This window comes from Sylvia atricapilla, chromosome 26 (assembly GCF_009819655.1).
Source record: "Sylvia atricapilla isolate bSylAtr1 chromosome 26, bSylAtr1.pri, whole genome shotgun sequence".
NCBI lineage: Eukaryota > Metazoa > Chordata > Aves > Passeriformes > Sylviidae > Sylvia > Sylvia atricapilla.
In genome coordinates, this window is record NC_089165.1 from 573,135 (window position 1) to 590,694 (window position 17,560).

Below are 17,560 nucleotides of genomic sequence, written 5' to 3' on the forward strand. Positions count from 1 at the left end.
GTATTTATGGCAGCATTCACTGAGCAGTTTACTGAGGACAGACAGAAGCAGCAGGCTATTACTATGCAAGCTGGTACCAAGCTTGACTTACAACTTGTGATTTAATTCCACTGAGGTCCAGTAAATTTCCAGTACCACTTCACCATGACATACAGAAAACCACTTACCAGGAAAGTCAGGATTAAGGCTATTGTAATTAAAACAGAATTGTTTTTGTTGTGACAGATCAGTAAAGATGCAATAACACAGTGACATTACAATGAAAACACTACGTGTAACCCCAGTAACAAGGCAGGGCATGGTGCTACTGAACCCGAGGAAAGCGGCAGGTTGCTCACATGTGAGACAAACCAAAGGTGTCAGGCGGCACTCGGTGAGTGAAACCCGAGCAAGGAACTACTGGAAAAACACTTTATTGCAGTGACATGGCCGCCACGTTCCTCCCCAACCGCACCCCACGGCCGAACGAGCTGCGTTAGGCTCCATTCCCCGATGGACGATCCGGCAGCAAGTGCGACCGACCCCAGGTCCCGCTCAGCGCAGCCGCCGGGCCTCGCGCTCCGACTCCAGCAGGGTGAGAACGTCGCCCTCGCGCACCGGACCCTTCACGTTGCGGATGATGGACCGGCTCGTGTCGTCCATGAACTCCACGCGCACCTGGGAGGCGGAACCGCGTCAGCCCAGCCGGGCCCAGCCCACGGCATCGTGCCCGCCTAGCCCAGCCCGCTCACCTGAGTGCACTGCCCCTGAGAGCCGGTCCGGCCCAGCACCTTGGTGACCTGCGGGAAAAGAGTGGAGGGTCAGCACGGTACCGCGACCCGGCCCGGCCCGGCCCGGCCCGGCCCGGCCCGGCCCGGCCCAGGCCCCGGCCCCCATACCAACCCTGGCCAGCTTGATCGGCTGTACGCGACTCGTGTCCATGGCGGCTCCGGGGCGCGGAAAAGGCCGGCCTACCCCCGCGTTGCCTTATATAACTCCAAGTCTCGCGAGACCCAGCGTTCCGCGCGCGCGCGCTCCCGGCGTCCCCCGTGCCCCTGCCCTTCACCGCGGCCAAGATGGCGACGGCAACTCGTCTGGTCCAGCGTCTCCGCAATTTCCTGGCAGGGGTAAGAACAGCCCCAGGCTAGGGGCTCGTCTACCCCGCGGGACGCTGCGCTGCGCCCCAGGCTCCGCGGAGTCTGTGGCGCAGGGCGGCAGCCCTGCCTGAGCTGCTCTGGCCTTGCCTTGCAGCGAGATCTCCAGGCGAAGCTGCAGCTGCGCTACGAGGAGATCGCTAAGAGGTGCTGGGGACGGGCCGGGCCGGGCCGTAGGCGGGGCGCTGAGCCCACCCCGGCTCCGCCGCTGACGCTCGGGTCGTTCTCTGCCTAGGACCCAGCCGCCGCCGCGGCTCCCGGTGGGCCCCAGCCACAAATTCGCCGATAACTATTACTGCACCCGGGACGGGCGGCGGGAGTCGCTGCCGCCCGTGGTGGTGGCGGCGGCGCAGAGAACCCTACCCGCGGGGACACAGTCCGGCAGGTAGGTCTGACGTGGGCGATGCTGCGCCGCTGCCGCCGCGGAGCAGGGTCAGCCCTGATTTGTAACAGGAACAAAGAAAAGGCCCGGCGGCAGTGGGGAGTTACCCAAATTGGCAGAAGAATGTGGAACTGATTATTTGGGTTTATATTTCCTTGCAATTAAGTGAGGTAGGAGGAAGTTAATTTACTCTGCTTTGGTGAGACCCCACCTGGAGCATCTGTGTTCAGCTCTAGGGCCTCCAAGAAAGGAACTGTTGCAGTAAGTCCAAGGAAGCCACAGAGATGCTCTGAGGGCTGGTGCTCCTCTGCTCTGGAGCTAGGCTGGGAGACCTCAGGGTGTTCACGTGGAGAAGACAAGGCTCTGGGGAGACCTCAGAGCCCCTTCCTGGGCCTAAAGGGGCTCCAAGAGAGCTGGAGAGGGACTTGGGACAAGGGGTGGAGAGGCAGGACAAGGGAGAATGGCTTCCCACTGCCAGAGGGCAGGAGGAGATGGGATATTGGGAGGAAATTCTTGGCCGTGAGGGTGATGAAACGCTGCCACAGGTTTCCCAGAGAAGCTGTGGCTGCCCCATCTCTGGAGATGTTCAAGGTTGGAGAGGGCTTGGAGCCACCTGGGGTAGTGGAAGGTGTCCCTGCCCATGGGACAGGGACAAGGTGGTCTTTAAAGTCCGACCCAATCCAAACCATTCTGGGACTCTGATTAACAAACACCTCCAGCACTACTTTGCATCCTGGACTTCTGATCAAAATTCAAGTGTGATTTCCAGAGTGTTGCTAAAATCTCTTCTCTCTTCTCCTTTCTCTACCCCAGTTCAGGTGCTGCAGTGACAACAACAGGGAAGAAACCAGTGACACCAGGACCACCACTTAGGAAGTGGGAAATTTCTAAGGACGAGCCCTACTTGTGAGCAGGGAGTGAGCCGAGGCTGTATGATGAGCACAGGTGGTTCCAGAGGAGCTCTGATGGGAAGGCTGTGCTGGATGTGGCTCTAGACTGCTGGAGGGAGCTCATGTTTAATTAATAAGTGTATATAAAGCTGTTGCTACCCCCATTTTGTCTATTGTATTTGATTTCTTCAAGTTACTGCTGTTTAATATCAGTGTATTTCATTGGCTGGAATAGTGACACAGCACTGGCACACTTGTAAGCTGTAGTCAGTCAATGAAGAAGAGCAAAGCGGAGTAAAGCATAGCCTCGCTCACAGGGCTCCCCCTGTGCCCAGACTCTGCGAGTAAAGTTCAGCGGCCTGGGCCACACTCACTCCCCCCATCACTAGTGCCACTGTCCTGCTGTGACCGCACCCTGCTCAGTCCAGCAGAGCGCTGTCCAGCCCCTCTCCAGGGACAAGAAGTCACTGCCGACCGCGGTGCTGATGGATTTTCAGGGAACTACGGGAGAGCCCGGCTGTTCCTGGAGCTGGGAAGTGGCTCAGGCGGCCCTGGCAGCGCCGTGAGCTGGCTCCAGGGTAGGCTGCGACAGCCGCGGCTGCAGGACTGGCTCCGCTTGTGCCGACCGCGCCGCTCGGCCTGAGCAGGCCGCTCCCCCGCTCACGTGACACCGTCCCGGGGCTCCGGCCCGAAGCGCACGGGAGGTGGGCGGGGCCTCCTCAAGGTCCCGCCCTCGCGAGCGCTCCATTTGGTGGGAGTCGGGCTTGAGCGCACGCGCTTTTCTTGCGCGCTCGGCGTTTGTAGCGGCGCGGCGGCTCCAGCGAGTCCCTCCGGTGCAGGCCCACGGCATGGCCGGGCCACGACTGCTGCCGCCCCGGCTCCCGGTGCTGCTGCTGACGCTGCTGCTGCTGGTTCTGCCGCTCTCGCCAGGCAACGGTGAGCTGGGGGAGCGGCCGAGCGGGTGGTGCCCATTGGTTCCCCGCGCACGCCCTCCGCTCTTATTGGCTGGAGCCCTCGCGTGCCTGGCGCGCGGGATCCCCTCGTTGTGGGGCGCGGGGAGCTCCCGCCCCCCCGCCCCGGGCCCCTCGGTCTCCCCTCACGCGCCCGTCCCCCACAGCCGCCCCGTCCCTCTGCCGCCCGGACCACTTCCAGTGCGCGCCCGGTGCGCCCTGCTTCCCTCAGGAGTGGCGCTGCGACGGCCACCCCGACTGCGAGGACGACGGGGACGAGTGGGGCTGCGGGACCGCGACCCCGGCGGAGCCGAGTGCCGGCAGCCCTGCGATGACCCCGCCGAGGAGCTCGGCGGTGCCGCCCTCCGGCAGCGCAGGTATGGGGGTGCGGGCCGGGGCGGCAAGCCGGACCGAAGGCTTTGTTTCCTGTCGTCTCTGGCTTATCCAAAACAGCTGCAGTTGCCACGGATCACTGTGAGCGGAGGAAGCGCATTATAATGGACCCGCACCTTCACCTTCCTCTGGTGGGGACGACGATGACGGCCCCCAGCGCTCCCTCGGGAAGGGTCTTTGAAGTACTTCCTTCCTTCTTCCAGAACATGCAATTCCCAGCAGCTGCTTTGAGAAGACACTGGAATCTCTCCACCTCCCGAACTCTTCTGATCTCTGGGGAAGGGGCAGGCTGAAGGGAAGAGGATGAGGAGGAAGTTCTGGGCCGTCAGGGATGACCAGGGGTTGCAGACAGTGTCTGGCTGTGTCTGCACCTCAGTACTGTCGGTACCAGACCTACTCGGCTCTGGAGCTTCCTTTGTCAGACCCATTGGCTGTCTGGGGTGCTTGGCAGGGCGCTTCTGGCTTCCCTCACCCGAGGGTGTGGAGAGGAGGGGAATTGCTGCAGGTGTGAGAGACTGGGTTTGGGTTTGATGCCTGCACCTGTTCTATTGGCAGGTGAGGGGAAGAGCTGCATTTTGGTTTTACCCGTGGCTTCTTGGTGCCACGAGAACAGGCTGGGTTCGAGCTCCAGCTTGGAAATTTCCCATCTTCCCCTGTTAAGCATTTCGAGTAGGACTTTTTTCCTCCAGTGTGGGTTTAATCACAGTAGTGGCAGATAAGGTTTTGATTAAATTGAAAAAGGCCTCTTGGTGCTCTTGAGGTGAGCTGGGAACTTAGGCAGGTGTGGATTGAACACTGCTTTGAGTGCTAACCATAAGGTGAGTTGCAAGCCTCATGGACTTGTTTCTCTTTCCTCCCAGAGCCTTCAGCTACACCTGAGGTCTTTGTGCCATCGAGGAGTCAAGGTTACTCATGGATCTTGATTGTAGCAGGTGTGTGAGACTCAAGAGTGCTGCACATGGTCTTGGACCTACCTACCTTGGGCTATAAATTGAGTATTCTGATGGGGTCAATTCCAGATCTGTATCAGTAGCTGCTTTTGCTGGGCTGAGTGGGCTAAGGAAGGCCTGACACCACAGCTTAATTATTTCTCTGCCTTGTGTATGTTGTGTCCTTGGAAAGGCCATTCCATGCAATCTGGCACTAGCTTACCTCCTCTCTGTCTGTCCCTTGCTCTTGAGGGACACTGCTCATCTCTAGTTGTTGGCTCATGGTGTCGAGCAGTAGAGCTGTCCCAAGACTAGGCAAATGAGTGGGTCTCTGCTTGTGCACTCTCGTCTCCAGAGCTCCTGATCATCCTGGTAGCTGCAGGTTCTGTTGCTGTGTGGGGTCTGTCCAAAGCAAAATGCAGATCTGACACCTTCAGACTTGAAAAAGCATCCAGGGAACAACTGATGCCTGACAAGAGCCAAAAAGGCTCCTTGCCTTGAAGGGTAAGTGTTTTGCTGTGCTCTATGTGCCTGAGGGAGAAGTTCTTTCTTGCCCTATGTTTCTGACTTCTAGACCTTTTCTGTTTGGAAGTAGGTTTTTCTAGCTTCCCTGATACTTGCCAACCAGGTGCATGGGGTTTTAGTCTGCCCCTGCAGCAGCAGAACTCTCCCTTTTCCACCCTGCTGCCAAGGACATGGAGGAGTCCTGCTAAGATACTGATCTTCTGGTGTGGGATTTTTTCTCCATTTTGCATAAATTGAAGTCAAACTAGGTTTATTCCCAAAGGACTGTCAATAACCAGGTGTTTTTCTGGCTTTGTGACAGGGATCCTTATCCCAAGGTGGGACTAGCCTGTCTGTCTCCTGCTCACCACAGAGCCTGACTGAATTGGACATCAGCTCTCAAATCTGGGTTGTTACACTGGAATACCAAGAGGATGCTCCCTTTGTAATTGGGTCTTAGACTGTGGGACTGCCTTGGCTCCAGAAATAGCACAGGACCTTCCCAGGCACTGTGACATCAGCCCTTCCAGAGGTGGCAGAAATGTCTTCATTGTTCTGCATGACAGTTGTTAACTGCTGATGCCCACCAATGTGGCCTTGGACCTGAAGATGTTTTTCTCCTTGAAATGCCAGGTGCTGTTCAACTGTTTCCTTCCGCTTCTAGCCAAGAGCCTTTTTTCATCTGCCTCATCCTTCCCCCTGGATTTTGTCAGGGAACAGGAGCTTTCTCACTTATTTCCATAGGCACTCACTGGCTGCACAGATCAGACAAACACTCCATGTTTGCACTACTGTTTGATGCTGCTCAGTCCTGTGCTCGGGAGGCTTTTACTGACAGTGCCACCATGGAGGTCACAGTTGCTCTGGCTTTGCTGTGCTGCCACCTGAGCCCACATGGGGCAAGGAGCTCCTGGGCTGGCAGCTCGTCTCACACTCCCTTTCACAAACATCTCCACCCTTGGCAGACCTGCTCTGCTCACCCCAGTGCTGAATGCTGTGTGGGGCTCCTCTTAATACTCTTAATAGTGTCTTCCTTATAACTGTTCTGACATGAGTGGTGTCCCTCAAGAGTCCATACTGGGACCAGTGCTATTCTGTGTTTTCATCAGTGGTGTATGCAGTGGGATCAAGTGGACCCTCAGCCAGTCTGAGGATGAGACCAGGCTGAGGAGTGCAGCTGGGGAGGGGGATGTCATCCAGAGCGACCTTCAGGCCCACTGGGACCTCATGAAGTTTGATAAGATCAAGGGAAAGGTCCTGCACCTTTGTTAGGGCAAAGCCTGGAGAAGACATGGCTTCAGGGAGCCTTGTTATGTTCTTGTCCATGTCTAAAGGGGGATTGTAAGAAAGATGGAGAAGGGCTTTTCACCAAGGCCTGTAAGGATAAGGGGCATCAGGTACAAACTGACAGAGGGTGGGCTTAGGTAGGACATGAAGGAGGGTTTTATGGTGAGGCCCTGGCATAGGTTGCCCAGAGCAGCTGTGACTGACCCATCCCTGGTACCAAGCTGGACAGGGCTCTGAGCATCTTGGTCTAGCAGAGGAGTCTCTGGAAATAACATCATGTCTTGGGTCAGACACTGTCTGTGTGGCACGTGGGGCCCCAGCCAAAGGACTCAGTGCTGTGCACCTCTCAGAACTGACTGTGCAGGGGCAGATTAGTGCCCAGTGCCTCTGGTTCAGTGTTGGCCACGTGCACCTTGCACAAGTGTTCACTAAGTGCGCCAAGCTGCTGCCTTGGCTGCTGACATCTGTGCCTTGAAGGTCCGAACTTGGCTTGCCAAGCAGACACCAATCATCAGCCTTGGAGTAGGAGTCTTCCACTCCTGGATAGCGTGTGAGTGCTGCCATACCCCACGGAAGAAACTTCTATATGTGGTATTAAGTCCTGAGTTATTCCAGGGCTGCTATTTTTAGTACCAAGGAGTCATTTTCAAGGGCACACACAACCAACCTTCTGTTTCCATAGGGACAGGCGGAGATAGCTGTGGTGACTGACACAGGAGAATAAAGAATGTGAAATTAACAAGTTCTGGAGTGTTTAATTGTCCTGGATATGTGTACTTGCATGGATTCTGTATTTGGGAGGCCAGGGGCTACATCACCTTTGGATTGTCACATCCTGGGGAAGAGGATTTGGGGTGGGTCGGCTGGCGTGAGTTGCTATGGGGAAGTCAATGCTGCTGTGCCTGTCTGGGACAGAGGCAGCTCTAGCACACACCAGCTGTAGCAGAGAAAATTAAATACAGGAGCAAAGCAAAGAGAGAGGATGGGGACAGGATCTGATGGAGGAACAGATGCCACAGTATGCTGAACTGGGACAAGTGGGGAGCTCAGCCAAAAACAAGGTTAAAAAAATGCCTGAACTTGTCCCTTCTTTGCCAGAGCAGAGCAGAAAGTGGAGAGCACTGCAGGGCAGGAAGGGCTCCAGGAGTCCCAGCAGGACAGGGCTGAGGCAATTGAAGGGGCAGGTACTGGCAAGGCCACATGGCTGAGGTCAGCTGTCACCAGCCGGTCTCAGATCATACTCCGAGCTGCACCTGCCAAGCTGAGCCTAGCTAGTCTGTGGTACAAGGCAGAGCACTTGCTCCGTGTGATGAGGAGTGAGACCCTGGGGCAAACTCACAAGCCATTGCAGGTTTTGCTTTCTGCTCCCTGAGCTGAGTGTTTCAGAGTTGAAAGAAACACATTTTATGGATCTTGTGCCAAAACTTTGGGCTGTGTTTCTAACAGCAATTTTCCTTCCTCTGTCCAGTGCTAGAAGTGGTTTTGTTTTTCTAATCTCAGGCTCAGAGACTTCAATTGTAGTGGAGCCCCAGCTGCTTTTCAGGCCAGGAGCATCTTTGTGCTCCACATCTCTGTATTTAATTAGACCAGTTCATGGAGATGAATGTGATGTTTTACATGTTGAAGTAGGATTGTATTCCAGAATAAGACCTCAAAGATCAGCCTGTTTAATTTTGGTTCCCCTTTAACCTGCAAATCCAAAGGATTGTTTCCTCCTTTTCAGTTCCAGTAGTTCAGAGAAACTTTTCCTGCATACTTGCATTTCCAGTGTCCTGTTCCCTGTTCCTGCCCCTTGAGTCGTGGGGCTGAAGGCTAATATGGTGGCACAGGGTAGGGGCACAGGGACAACCTGTCCCTCGGGGGATCTTCTTGGACACTGTGTGGAGGTGGTTCCTTCACCTCATCCCCTCTAAATCTCCAGTGTGGGACTTGAGGGATGAACTGAGAGGTCATGACCATCTCCCTTCCCTGGCTGTGACAGCTGATAGCCAGGGCAGCTGCATTAGCCTTTAACAAATGGCTGGTGCCAAGAGCAGCATCTGGTGTGGGGGTACAAAGCCAGTACAAATCCTGCATGCCTGCACCTTCCTGTCCCATCAACAGAGGGTAAATTGAGGCAAGTTTGTGCTGTTTCCAGTTTGCTGTCATGGATATCCTTCTAGGAAACAGCATGAAGCAAATGCAAACAGCTAATAAGAGCAGAAGAAGGGAAGGGAGAAGTGCAGAGCTAGAAATAGTTCCTTACATAAAGGACTAGTGCTTCAATCTCATTAGTGTCTTAAGAAGCGGGCACTTGGCCGCCTCCAACTGCTACGATGCAAACTCCAATCTGATCAGCAATCGGCTTTGGGACCCTGGCAGGTGCCACGTGGCACCAGGACACGGCTGTGCCCATCAGGAAGCCAGTCCACTGCCCCGAGCTCACAGCACTTGTCCCAGTCAGCGTATGCCCAGTGGGAGCATTCCCATGAAGCCAGAGCTGCTGTCCTGCAGCCTGTAACAGGAGTCACTGCATCAGGAGACTGGTCACCATGAGGCAACAGTGGACCAGGCGTGCGAGTCTCTCGGCCAGCCTGAAGATAGGGGATCACAAGGGCCACTGCCATACCCTGGAGGAAGATGAATCCTACATCCCATTTGCACAGGACAGCCTGGTAAGGCAATGGAACTCCATGCAGAATGTGGCAGATGGTAACCAGCAGAATAGCCAGACTCCCATCCAAAGGAACAAGTACCTGCTCAACATTAATGTGGGTGGGAAGTTGTTCCAGATAGCTTACAAGGTACTGGCCCAGTATCCCGTCACCCGGCTTGGGAAGCTGGCCCTCTATACAGACCCTGTGAAAAAGCTGCAGCTCTGTGATGACTACTTGGTGCAGAAGAATGAGTATTTCTTTGATAGAGATCCTTCAATTTTCCACTACATCTTCCACTTCTACCGCAGTGGGGTCCTGTGGATAATGGATGAGATGTGCCCCAGTAACTTTGTGGAGGAAATAGAGTACTGGGGAATCCATCTGAAATACTCCCAACGCTGCTGCCGGATCCTGTTTGAGGAAAAGCGAGATGAACTCAGTGAGTACCTGAAAATAGAGAAGGAACTGGAGGCAGAACTGGAGCCCCTGGAGTCAGGGGCACAATTTGATGGCAAATTTCTGGGTCAGTTTCGGAAAATGGTCTGGAACCTCATTGAGAACCCATATTCTTCTGTTCCAGCCAAGATCATTGCTGTCATGTCAAGCTTCTTTGTGCTTATCTCCATTGTGGGCATGACACTGAGCACAGTGGAGGAGATGAAAAACAAGACAGGGAAAATGTGGATGGAGCAGATGGAGATGATCTGTGCCATCTTCTTTACCTCTGAATATATCATGCGGCTCATATCCTCCTCCAGCTTCAAGAACTTTCTACGGGCAGCATTTAATGCTATAGACCTGGTGGCCATCCTGCCCTTCTACATCCAGATCCTCTTTGAAAATCTGGATGATGGAGACATGCAGTACCATGAGGAGCTGCACAAGGTGGAGAATGTGAGCAAGCTAGGCAAAGTCCTCAAGCTCATCAAGCTCATGAGGATCTTCCGCATCCTCAAGCTGGCACGTCACTCCACTGGCCTCCGAGCCTTCAGCTTCACCATGCGCCAGTGCTACCAACAGGTTTGCTGCCTCCTCCTCTTCATTGCCATGGGGGTCTTCACCTTCTCTGCTCTCATACACTCAGTGGAACATGATGTCCCCGGCACCGACTTCACCAGTATCCCCTGTGCATGGTGGTGGGCAGCGGTAAGGTGTGAGCAAGCTTCTTCCAGAGGGGGGTGGGGGAGGCTCCGTGGGTAGGGGCTGCCCCGGTGCTCAGGGCATTCACTGCTGCTGGCCAGGGAACGGGAGGGGCCCAGCCCTACCACCAGCTCAATAATGGTGGGAAACCCAGAGTCCTGCATGCTCTGAGAAAAGAAATCAGAGGTTTAGACTGAGCTCAGAGGCTCAAAAGATACTGCTGGGGTGCGATGGTGGGACAGAGGTGGTGGTTTGTGAACCTCCAGGCCTGAGTTGAACAAGGGGGATGTGACTCAGCTTTATCTGTCATGGGGCCCAAGTGTTCAGTGGATGCAACCTGTGGGCACGGCGACAGCCACCCTGGACAGCCTGAGGCTGGGAGCACAGCTCCCTGCCAAGCACAGAGCTCTCTGGCCTCAGCTCTCAACCTGTCCCCATAGCCCTGCTCCCCATTTACTAAACATCGTTCATTCCCAGGCCTTCCTGTTTCCCCTGGAGGGGGACTCCAGGAGGCTTTGTTTGTCTGGGACAAGGCAGCTCACAGCCAGGAAGCTCTGGAGCCACAGCTCTGAAGGGGAAGGAAGCTCCAACAGACACCACCTGCTGGGGAAGGCTCAGCTCGGGGGTGGCCATCTGCCTTTGAAGAGACACACACAAAGCAGCGAGGGAGCAGGGTCTGGCCTCTGAACTGTACTTCTGGGGCTCAGCCAGCCCTTTCCTTCATCTCTCCAGGCCTGCTGGGCACAGCCTGGACAACGGAGCTGTGGTTGTGCAGGCTCTGGAGAGGGGACAACTCAGATGGCTGCCATCAGGATCAGGGTCTAACACTGGTTACAGGGGACAGGTGTCTCCACAGAGAGGTGGGAGGGAGTGAATTCCAGCACTAGCCAACAGGGTCTTCTGGGCTTGTTCCCATGGGATTTTATCCTTTTCTGTCCCTGCACAGGTCAGCCTCTCCACTGTGGGCTACGGAGACACTGTACCTGACACAATACTCGGCAGGCTGGTGGCATTTGTCTGCATCTCCTTTGGCATCATCCTCAATGGAATGCCCATCTCGATCCTCTACAACAAATTTTCTGACTACTATGCCAAGCTGAAGGCCCATGAGATGAGCCAGTCACTTCAGCTTTCCAGGAGGATCTGCTTGAAGGAGCGAGTCCTGCGGAAGTTCTCAGAGTGCTGGAGAGCTGACCCCCACTATTACCGCTGACCACAGGTTCCCCACCCCCCATCCCCTGTCCTGGACATTCTCCCAGTAGGTCCTGTCCCCCAGGGAGGCTTCTGAGCTATGGGCAGAGTCACAGCAGTGCCAGAGCTCTGCTGTTGCACAGGGGTTGCTGCCAGCTGGGACCTCCCTCACTGCTGTGTGCCGGACACTGCTGTCCTGCAGAACAATCAGTCAGAGGTGGCTCAGGAGCTGTACAGCCAGGGCAGGATGTTTGTTTGCTGAGGCAAGGGACACCCTGACATCACGGGAAGTGAGGGATGGGACTGAACTGTCACCTCTCTGAGGCAGGTAGCCCAGTGTGACCCCTGTGCAGGTGCTGCTCTGTTCCCCACTGAATGGGACACACACAGGCTCCCCCTGCCCAGGGCCCCATGACTCCCTCCCAGCCAAGCAGTCCAGGCCTAGTCCAGTGTGGGGATTTGGGTGAAGGCCCAGAGGAAAGGCTACAGCCATGCATCCTTCCAGCCAAATCTGCTCTTCTTCCCACTGCCCTGGAGTTTGGGGCACAGTCCTGACTTGGGGTGCTGCTGTGATAGACCCACAGGCACTACAGGCATACAGAGCTTGTATCCAGAGCACCTCCAGGAATAGATATTTAATGAACCAGGCCCAAACCTTCATTGTCATGGATTCTTGTCCACCTAGTGTGTGTGAATCAGTAAACTGTTCATTGTTTGGGGTGAGGAGGGGGCATCTCCCCAGGGGTCACAAGTCCATCAGTGCAAGGACAGGGCTCTCAGGGATGCAGATAAGCCTGTCCATGCATTAGTTTTAGGATGAGGTGCCTGGGCCTGGATGCACTGGAACTGAGAAGTGCATTTGATCAGGACACACCAGTTGGCTCTGCCCTGTGTTGACATCATGGGAGGCAGTGGGGGACATGTCTGGGGGGCACAGGGTTTGCCCTCCGGTGTGGGACAATGTCCAGTTAATGGGCCTTTTGAAGGGATAAACCCTTCCCTTGGGTGAGATGGAGAGATACCTTGGGCTGCAGAGAGAGTTGGCGTGGGGAAGGGCCAACAGCTGCTGCTTCCAGGTGAGCAGGAGGAAGAAATTGTTGCCAGGCAGGCCAGGGTGCAATTCACTCTCTAGTGAGCTGGGCTTGGAGATGTAGAGGTGCCAGGGGATGCCTGGTATCAGCCTGGGACTGTGGCTAAGCAGCTGATGTTGGAAGCCTGGAAAGAGACCTGGAGGAGCTAAGTGCTCTGGCAAGGACAGCCACATTCCCACTGAGAGCTGGACTGGAGGGGACAAGGGGGCTGTGCCAACAGGTGTGAGGGGACCCCTGTCCTGACCACCAACACCTACACCCACTTCCCGTTAACCCATATTGACACTCGCCCTCTGTACACCTCCCCAGCACTGACCTGACCCCACAGCACTGGGCAGCTCTGGTTTCCACCCATTTGTCTTCCATGAGGAACATTCTCTGGGCACAGCAGTTTCCTCTGACCATCTTCCCCCAGAGCTCTCAGACCCCACTGTTGTCCTGGTTTCAGCTGCAATAGAGTTCACTTTCTTCCCACTGGCTGGTACAACGCTGTATTTTAGATTCAGGGTGAGAATAATCTTGATCACAGATCTTGATCTCCCAGTGGCCAATTGCTGCTAGGAGACAGGCTGGGCATAGATCAGTGGGTGCTGAGCAACTGGGTATTGGGCATCCCTTGTCTATCTTGGGGTTTATGATTCCCTCCTTTTGGTGTCTCTCTTTTCCCTTTGTAATAATATTTCAAATGTTATTAAATGTTACCTTTTTTTGTTTTATTTTATTTCCATTATTTAACTTTCCTTATCTCAACCCACAGGTTTTACCTTTTCTTCTGATTCTCCTCCCCATCCCACCAGGGTGGAGGGGGAGGCCAGTGGCTGTGTGGTGCGTAGTTGCCATCTGTGGTTAAACCACGATAACCACCACCCACCTGCCCCAGCAGCATCAGCTCCAGGCACGTCTATACACACTCCCATCCTACCCTAGACACCGTCACCTCATTCCTCCAAGCAGCCCCATTGGCTGCTCATCTCCCCGCACCCCCAGTTGCAGGCTGATGGATCCTGAGATCATTCAGCTTTCAAGGAAAGGGGCACACCAACCTCATCCCCTCGTCCCTGGAGACTGTGCTGTGGCTGGATCTTCATCCCTCCATGTGCACCTCCTTCCCTGTGCCTGTGAGACATCTGCTTGCCCTGTTCCTGGCAGCAGTTCAGAGTCCACAGGCATCCCTTGGAAAATGGCACTTTTAAATAATTACTCTGAATCATTTTACAAGTCACAGCAATGCAGGAATGTATAGATATTTACAAGACACTGTACAGACGGCATCTGTCATATATTAGTGCTCTTGCTATATACATATAGTACAGCCTGCAGAAGCCTCTGCATGGGCAGGGACACCCATGCCCCTGCACAGGGCACTCCAAAATGGGGCTGCTGCCCTGGAGCTGCTGGTTCACACAGGCTTGTTTGGGTTGATTTAATCAGAGCTTGGCCCTGAGCCTTCCTGGGCTGGCCCTGTCAGGGGGTGACATCATCCAGGGCAGACCCAGGACTCCCTTGCTTTGCTCATCCCAGTCTCTTTTAGAGGGTTTGTGGGACAGAGACTCCGTTGACGCTCTGGAGGGAGTGGGTGCAGCCTCCACTGCAGTGGTGTTTCCAGCCCCCTGCTCCTCCTGCCTCAGTGGCAGCCGCAGCTCCCAGCCACCATGTCATCATACTGCTTGAGGACCACATTCTCGTCGTCATCAAAGTAGAGGAGGTTGATGGAGTGGAGCTTGTCGGGCACACAGCAGGGGCTGCTGACACCCTCGCTCAGCTTCAGGGCATTGATGATGGACTGCACTGTGGCATGGTTGGTCGGACGCATGTTCTCGCCCAGAGGGAAGGGGCAGGAGCCTTTGCAGTGGAAGGCGTTGTACCCCCGTGGTGAGATGATCCAGCCAGACCAGCCAATCTCCTCGAAGTCCACAGACAAGGGATGCCTCTGGCAGGGCTGAAGCCGGTCCAGCGAGCGTGTACTGCGTGACCTGCCCAGCTTGGGCACCGGCATCTTGGCAGGGAGATTTGGAGCCTGAGGCTTTAAATCTGCAAGAAAAGAGCAAGGTGAAGGCGAATGTGCAGCGGTGCCCAGTGTTTATTCCGACCCAAAGGGCTGTTAATTATGCAGAACAGGCACGATGCCATTGGCCACTGCATGAGCCTGGGTGAAGGGAGAAAATACTGCAGACCCCCCAGCCACCCCTCCCCACAGGTTTTGTCTGCGACCTGGTCACAGCCTGTCACCAGCTCAGACAGAGCCAGCAGGAGGTGACAGCCTCAGTGTCATGGCCAAACTCAAATCCAGCTTCACATCTGCAATCAGGCAATACCCAGAGCAGACTACACCAGAAAGGAGAGAGCCTATCCCACCAGCCAGGGAAGGAGGTTTGGATTTGAGGAGGCCACATGTGGGGAGCACCCCCTGTGAAAGGGATGTTGGCACCAAGGGAGTCATGCCAGGTGTGTGCAACCCACCTGGGAAGCCAGCTGTGGGCAGTGATGCTCCACGGCGCCCATCGTCTGTGAAAAGGACCAACATGGGCTTCTTGCTCTCATGGTGGCCCCTGCCAGATGCAAACTGCAGTGGTGGAGGGTCGAGCAGGCTCCCCCCCAGGCCCTGGACTGTCACCAGCAAACCGTGGTTGCTGCTCTCATCTTCAGTCCAGTCACGAACCTGGGGAACCAAACCAGTGTCACCACGGACCAGGACAGGCACTGCAGTGGTATCCCCACAGGCAGGTCTCAGGCCAGCAGCAGGACATCGTGAACCAGGACCCCTTGAGGCCACACTCTGTGTGCCATGGGAAGGGGTTTCTCTGAGGCTGCAGCACAGGGGACATTGTGGCAAGAGCCAGCAGCAGCATTCCCTGCAGTGCAGTGAGACAAATTTGGGGAAGGATGAAGCAGCCTCCGGGCCTCTTGGCAGGACTTTTTCCTCCCCCTCCCAGAGGATGCATCTCCCCATGTCACTTACAAAGACTGCAAACAGGAAACTACACTGGAGCCTGAAAGGCTGCTGAGGGTGAAATGGGTTTAAAAATCCCCTGCATGTGAACCTCAGGACTCCTCCCTCTGTGCTGCTCGAAACAGGAAAAGTGACTCACAGCCGGTGTGATGCCAAAGACCTCCCAGCCCGAGGTTTGCAGTGAGACAAGGCGTGCTGCCAGTAGCTTCTTCCCTTCAGGGGTGTCTGGCTTGTCTTTCTCCAGCACCTGGTACACACTGACCTGGGGAAGGCAAAAAAGTGGTCACCCTGGTATACTCTGCCCGAGGGGTTGACCCTGGACAAAAGAGTAGGGAGAGATGGGGAATTATCAGCATGTATCTGTAACAACTTCGGTGTGCCTTTGTTGATGTTCACACAAGCCAGACGGATATTTAAGAACCTGCCACAGTTAAATCATTGTGATTCTCTGTGAAACATTAGTTCATGCGACCCTAGAGCCAAGCCGTGTTCCTACGGCAGGGGAATGACCACAGTGTGCCAGTGGCAGCCCTGGGCACAGGCTGGGGGACGGCCCCATCCCCATCCATCTCCTCACCTGGCAGAAGTGGTGCCTTTTGGGCCCATCTGTGACCCTCGGCCAGAGGCGAAAGAGGTGCAGCTCTGCCGTCAGGATCTTCTCATTCTTGGCCACGCTGGAGAGGACAAACAGGAACCGCATCTCCTCGCTGTGAGCTGGAGAGAAGGATGCGTTTAGAAGAGCAAAACCAGGGGCGGCACCGCCACCAGCCAGGTTCAGCCCCTCCCCACAGCCGCATCCCAGCATCATAGCCCTCCTCCCCTTACTTTTATCCAGGAAGCTGCGGACAGTGTTGCCCTCCAGGATGTCAGGGTTCTTGGTGACACCATCTGCATTGGCGACAGTGTTGAATAGATCCACCATGTACTGGGGTGGCTGCTTGAAGTGAGTTGGGGGCGCCGGAGGGTCTTCCATGCCAAAGACTTCCAGGAGTTTCTTCAGCGCCTCAGCCCTCCAGCTCGCCACGCTGGCTGGGCTCGGGCATGCCGTCTTGGCCACGGCCAGCAGCAGCAGGACGGTCCCCAGCATGGCTCTGTGCTATCTGTCCCTGCGCAACTCCCCCGGCCTCCCTTGTGCTGCATTTATAACTCACTGGAAAGCTGGACTGAAGTGAAATATGCACAGGAGCAATCAGGAGGGTAAAGAGAGCTAATTGCCGTGCTAACAAGGTGAGAAGCCCGGCTCCCGGGCCCCCCGCATCAATTAGCCCCAGTACACAAGCGGGAAGGAGGCCGGCTCACCAGGCACTCCCAGGGGTTTAGGCGAAACGGGAGTCTGGGGCCACCAGCCCCTTGATGGGGTCCTGGCGGGGCTGCATTTGCTCTCCGTAGGAGACTAACTGGATTTTAATGACGGCACTAATGGGACAAATCGGAGGACCTTTGTGTGGAGGAATGCAGCCCATCAAGATGAGCATCCCCTTCCCGTCCCGGTCCTGCCGCAGCAGCTCGTGCTGCCCCTCTCGCAGCCGCTGCTGAGAGCGAGGATCGTGGCGGGGACTCAGTGTCACGCTGGTGTCTCCATACCAGGGAGACCCTGTCTGGTGTGCAGGGTGGGGTGCTGGGGTCCCCCTCTCTCGGTGGGGGCAGCCCAGGCTGCGTGTTCTGCCGGGGAACCGAGGCCAAGGGGCAGAGCAGGTTCTAGCAGAGGACCCGGCGGAGCGGTGCTGCGGTGCTGCAGCCCCGGGCTCTGGGGTCACACCACAGCAAGACCCTAATCCAGCTTGCTTGCTCCTATTTTTATTTTTTAAAATAATAATAATAATAATAATAAAAATAATAATAATAATAATAATAATAATAATAATAAAAGCTATTGGCTTCCTGGGCTTCCTGGGCTTCCTGGGAATTAAAAATACATTTGCTGCTAATTCTTGAATGCTGGAATTTAATGAAATATCCAGGTAGTGGGATAAAAGCCAATTCTTTAGGTCTTGTTCCCCAATCACAGAGAAACCAATCTGGTGCAGGTGGACATGACAGACTGTACAGCTGCCATGGGAATGAAGGGAAAAAATTAGCATTAA

At 55.2% G+C, this 17,560-nt stretch overlaps 5 protein-coding genes across 5 annotated transcripts; 3 read left to right on the forward strand and 2 right to left on the reverse strand.

Moving 5' to 3' along the window:
• Window positions 1-397: 397 nt before the first annotated feature.
• On the reverse strand, window positions 398-964 carry RPS28 (ribosomal protein S28). The gene is made up of 3 exons (XM_066336404.1): window positions 883-964; window positions 732-779; window positions 398-657 (listed from the first exon to the last, which is right to left on the reverse strand). Exons 1-3 carry the CDS (start codon window positions 919-921, stop codon window positions 535-537), a joined length of 210 nt encoding a protein of 69 aa, XP_066192501.1. The 5' UTR covers window positions 922-964; the 3' UTR covers window positions 398-534.
• Window positions 965-987: 23 nt separating this feature from the next.
• On the forward strand, window positions 988-2,569 carry NDUFA7 (NADH:ubiquinone oxidoreductase subunit A7). Its single transcript, XM_066336403.1, has 4 exons — window positions 988-1,106; window positions 1,231-1,280; window positions 1,369-1,518; window positions 2,329-2,569. Exons 1-4 carry the CDS (start codon window positions 1,056-1,058, stop codon window positions 2,423-2,425), a joined length of 348 nt encoding a protein of 115 aa, XP_066192500.1. The 5' UTR covers window positions 988-1,055; the 3' UTR covers window positions 2,426-2,569.
• Window positions 2,570-2,647: 78 nt separating this feature from the next.
• On the forward strand, window positions 2,648-7,210 carry CD320 (CD320 molecule). The gene is made up of 5 exons (XM_066336401.1): window positions 2,648-3,341; window positions 3,523-3,732; window positions 4,609-4,680; window positions 5,033-5,181; window positions 5,504-7,210. Exons 1-4 carry the CDS (start codon window positions 3,254-3,256, stop codon window positions 5,176-5,178), a joined length of 516 nt encoding a protein of 171 aa, XP_066192498.1. The 5' UTR covers window positions 2,648-3,253; the 3' UTR covers window positions 5,179-5,181; window positions 5,504-7,210.
• An 893-nt stretch (window positions 7,211-8,103) lies between these two features.
• Window positions 8,104-11,642, forward strand: LOC136371987 (potassium voltage-gated channel subfamily V member 2-like). The gene is made up of 2 exons (XM_066336405.1): window positions 8,104-10,250; window positions 11,191-11,642. Exons 1-2 carry the CDS (start codon window positions 9,000-9,002, stop codon window positions 11,455-11,457), a joined length of 1,518 nt encoding a protein of 505 aa, XP_066192502.1. The 5' UTR covers window positions 8,104-8,999; the 3' UTR covers window positions 11,458-11,642.
• Window positions 11,643-13,393: 1,751 nt separating this feature from the next.
• On the reverse strand, window positions 13,394-17,276 carry LOC136371836 (bone morphogenetic protein 2-like). The gene is made up of 5 exons (XM_066336135.1): window positions 16,302-17,276; window positions 16,054-16,190; window positions 15,616-15,738; window positions 14,987-15,185; window positions 13,394-14,557 (listed from the first exon to the last, which is right to left on the reverse strand). Exons 1-5 carry the CDS (start codon window positions 16,561-16,563, stop codon window positions 14,151-14,153), a joined length of 1,128 nt encoding a protein of 375 aa, XP_066192232.1. The 5' UTR covers window positions 16,564-17,276; the 3' UTR covers window positions 13,394-14,150.
• Window positions 17,277-17,560: the final 284 nt, after the last annotated feature.

Coding starts and splice junctions, on each gene's coding strand:
- CD320 (XM_066336401.1), top strand. CDS start 3,254: ATGGCCGGGCCACGACTGCTGCCGCCCCGGCTCCCGGTGCTGCTGCTG. Junction 3,733..4,608: donor GCCGCCCTCCGGCAGCGCAG/GTATGGGGGTGC, acceptor CTTTCCTCCCAG/AGCCTTCAGCTACACCTGAG. Junction 4,681..5,032: donor ATGGATCTTGATTGTAGCAG/GTGTGTGAGACT, acceptor TCTCGTCTCCAG/AGCTCCTGATCATCCTGGTA.
- NDUFA7 (XM_066336403.1), top strand. CDS start 1,056: ATGGCGACGGCAACTCGTCTGGTCCAGCGTCTCCGCAATTTCCTGGCA. Junction 1,281..1,368: donor TACGAGGAGATCGCTAAGAG/GTGCTGGGGACG, acceptor TTCTCTGCCTAG/GACCCAGCCGCCGCCGCGGC. Junction 1,519..2,328: donor GCGGGGACACAGTCCGGCAG/GTAGGTCTGACG, acceptor TCTCTACCCCAG/TTCAGGTGCTGCAGTGACAA.
- RPS28 (XM_066336404.1), bottom strand. CDS start 921: ATGGACACGAGTCGCGTACAGCCGATCAAGCTGGCCAGG. Junction 780..882: donor AGCCGATCAAGCTGGCCAGG/GTTGGTATGGGG, acceptor CTTTTCCCGCAG/GTCACCAAGGTGCTGGGCCG. Junction 658..731: donor CTCAGGGGCAGTGCACTCAG/GTGAGCGGGCTG, acceptor TCCGCCTCCCAG/GTGCGCGTGGAGTTCATGGA.
- LOC136371987 (XM_066336405.1), top strand. CDS start 9,000: ATGAGGCAACAGTGGACCAGGCGTGCGAGTCTCTCGGCCAGCCTGAAG. Junction 10,251..11,190: donor GTGCATGGTGGTGGGCAGCG/GTAAGGTGTGAG, acceptor GTCCCTGCACAG/GTCAGCCTCTCCACTGTGGG.
- LOC136371836 (XM_066336135.1), bottom strand. CDS start 16,563: ATGCTGGGGACCGTCCTGCTGCTGCTGGCCGTGGCCAAGACGGCATGC. Junction 15,739..16,053: donor AAAGGCACCACTTCTGCCAG/GTGAGGAGATGG, acceptor TGCCTTCCCCAG/GTCAGTGTGTACCAGGTGCT. Junction 14,558..14,986: donor GCCCACAGCTGGCTTCCCAG/GTGGGTTGCACA, acceptor CTTTTCTTGCAG/ATTTAAAGCCTCAGGCTCCA.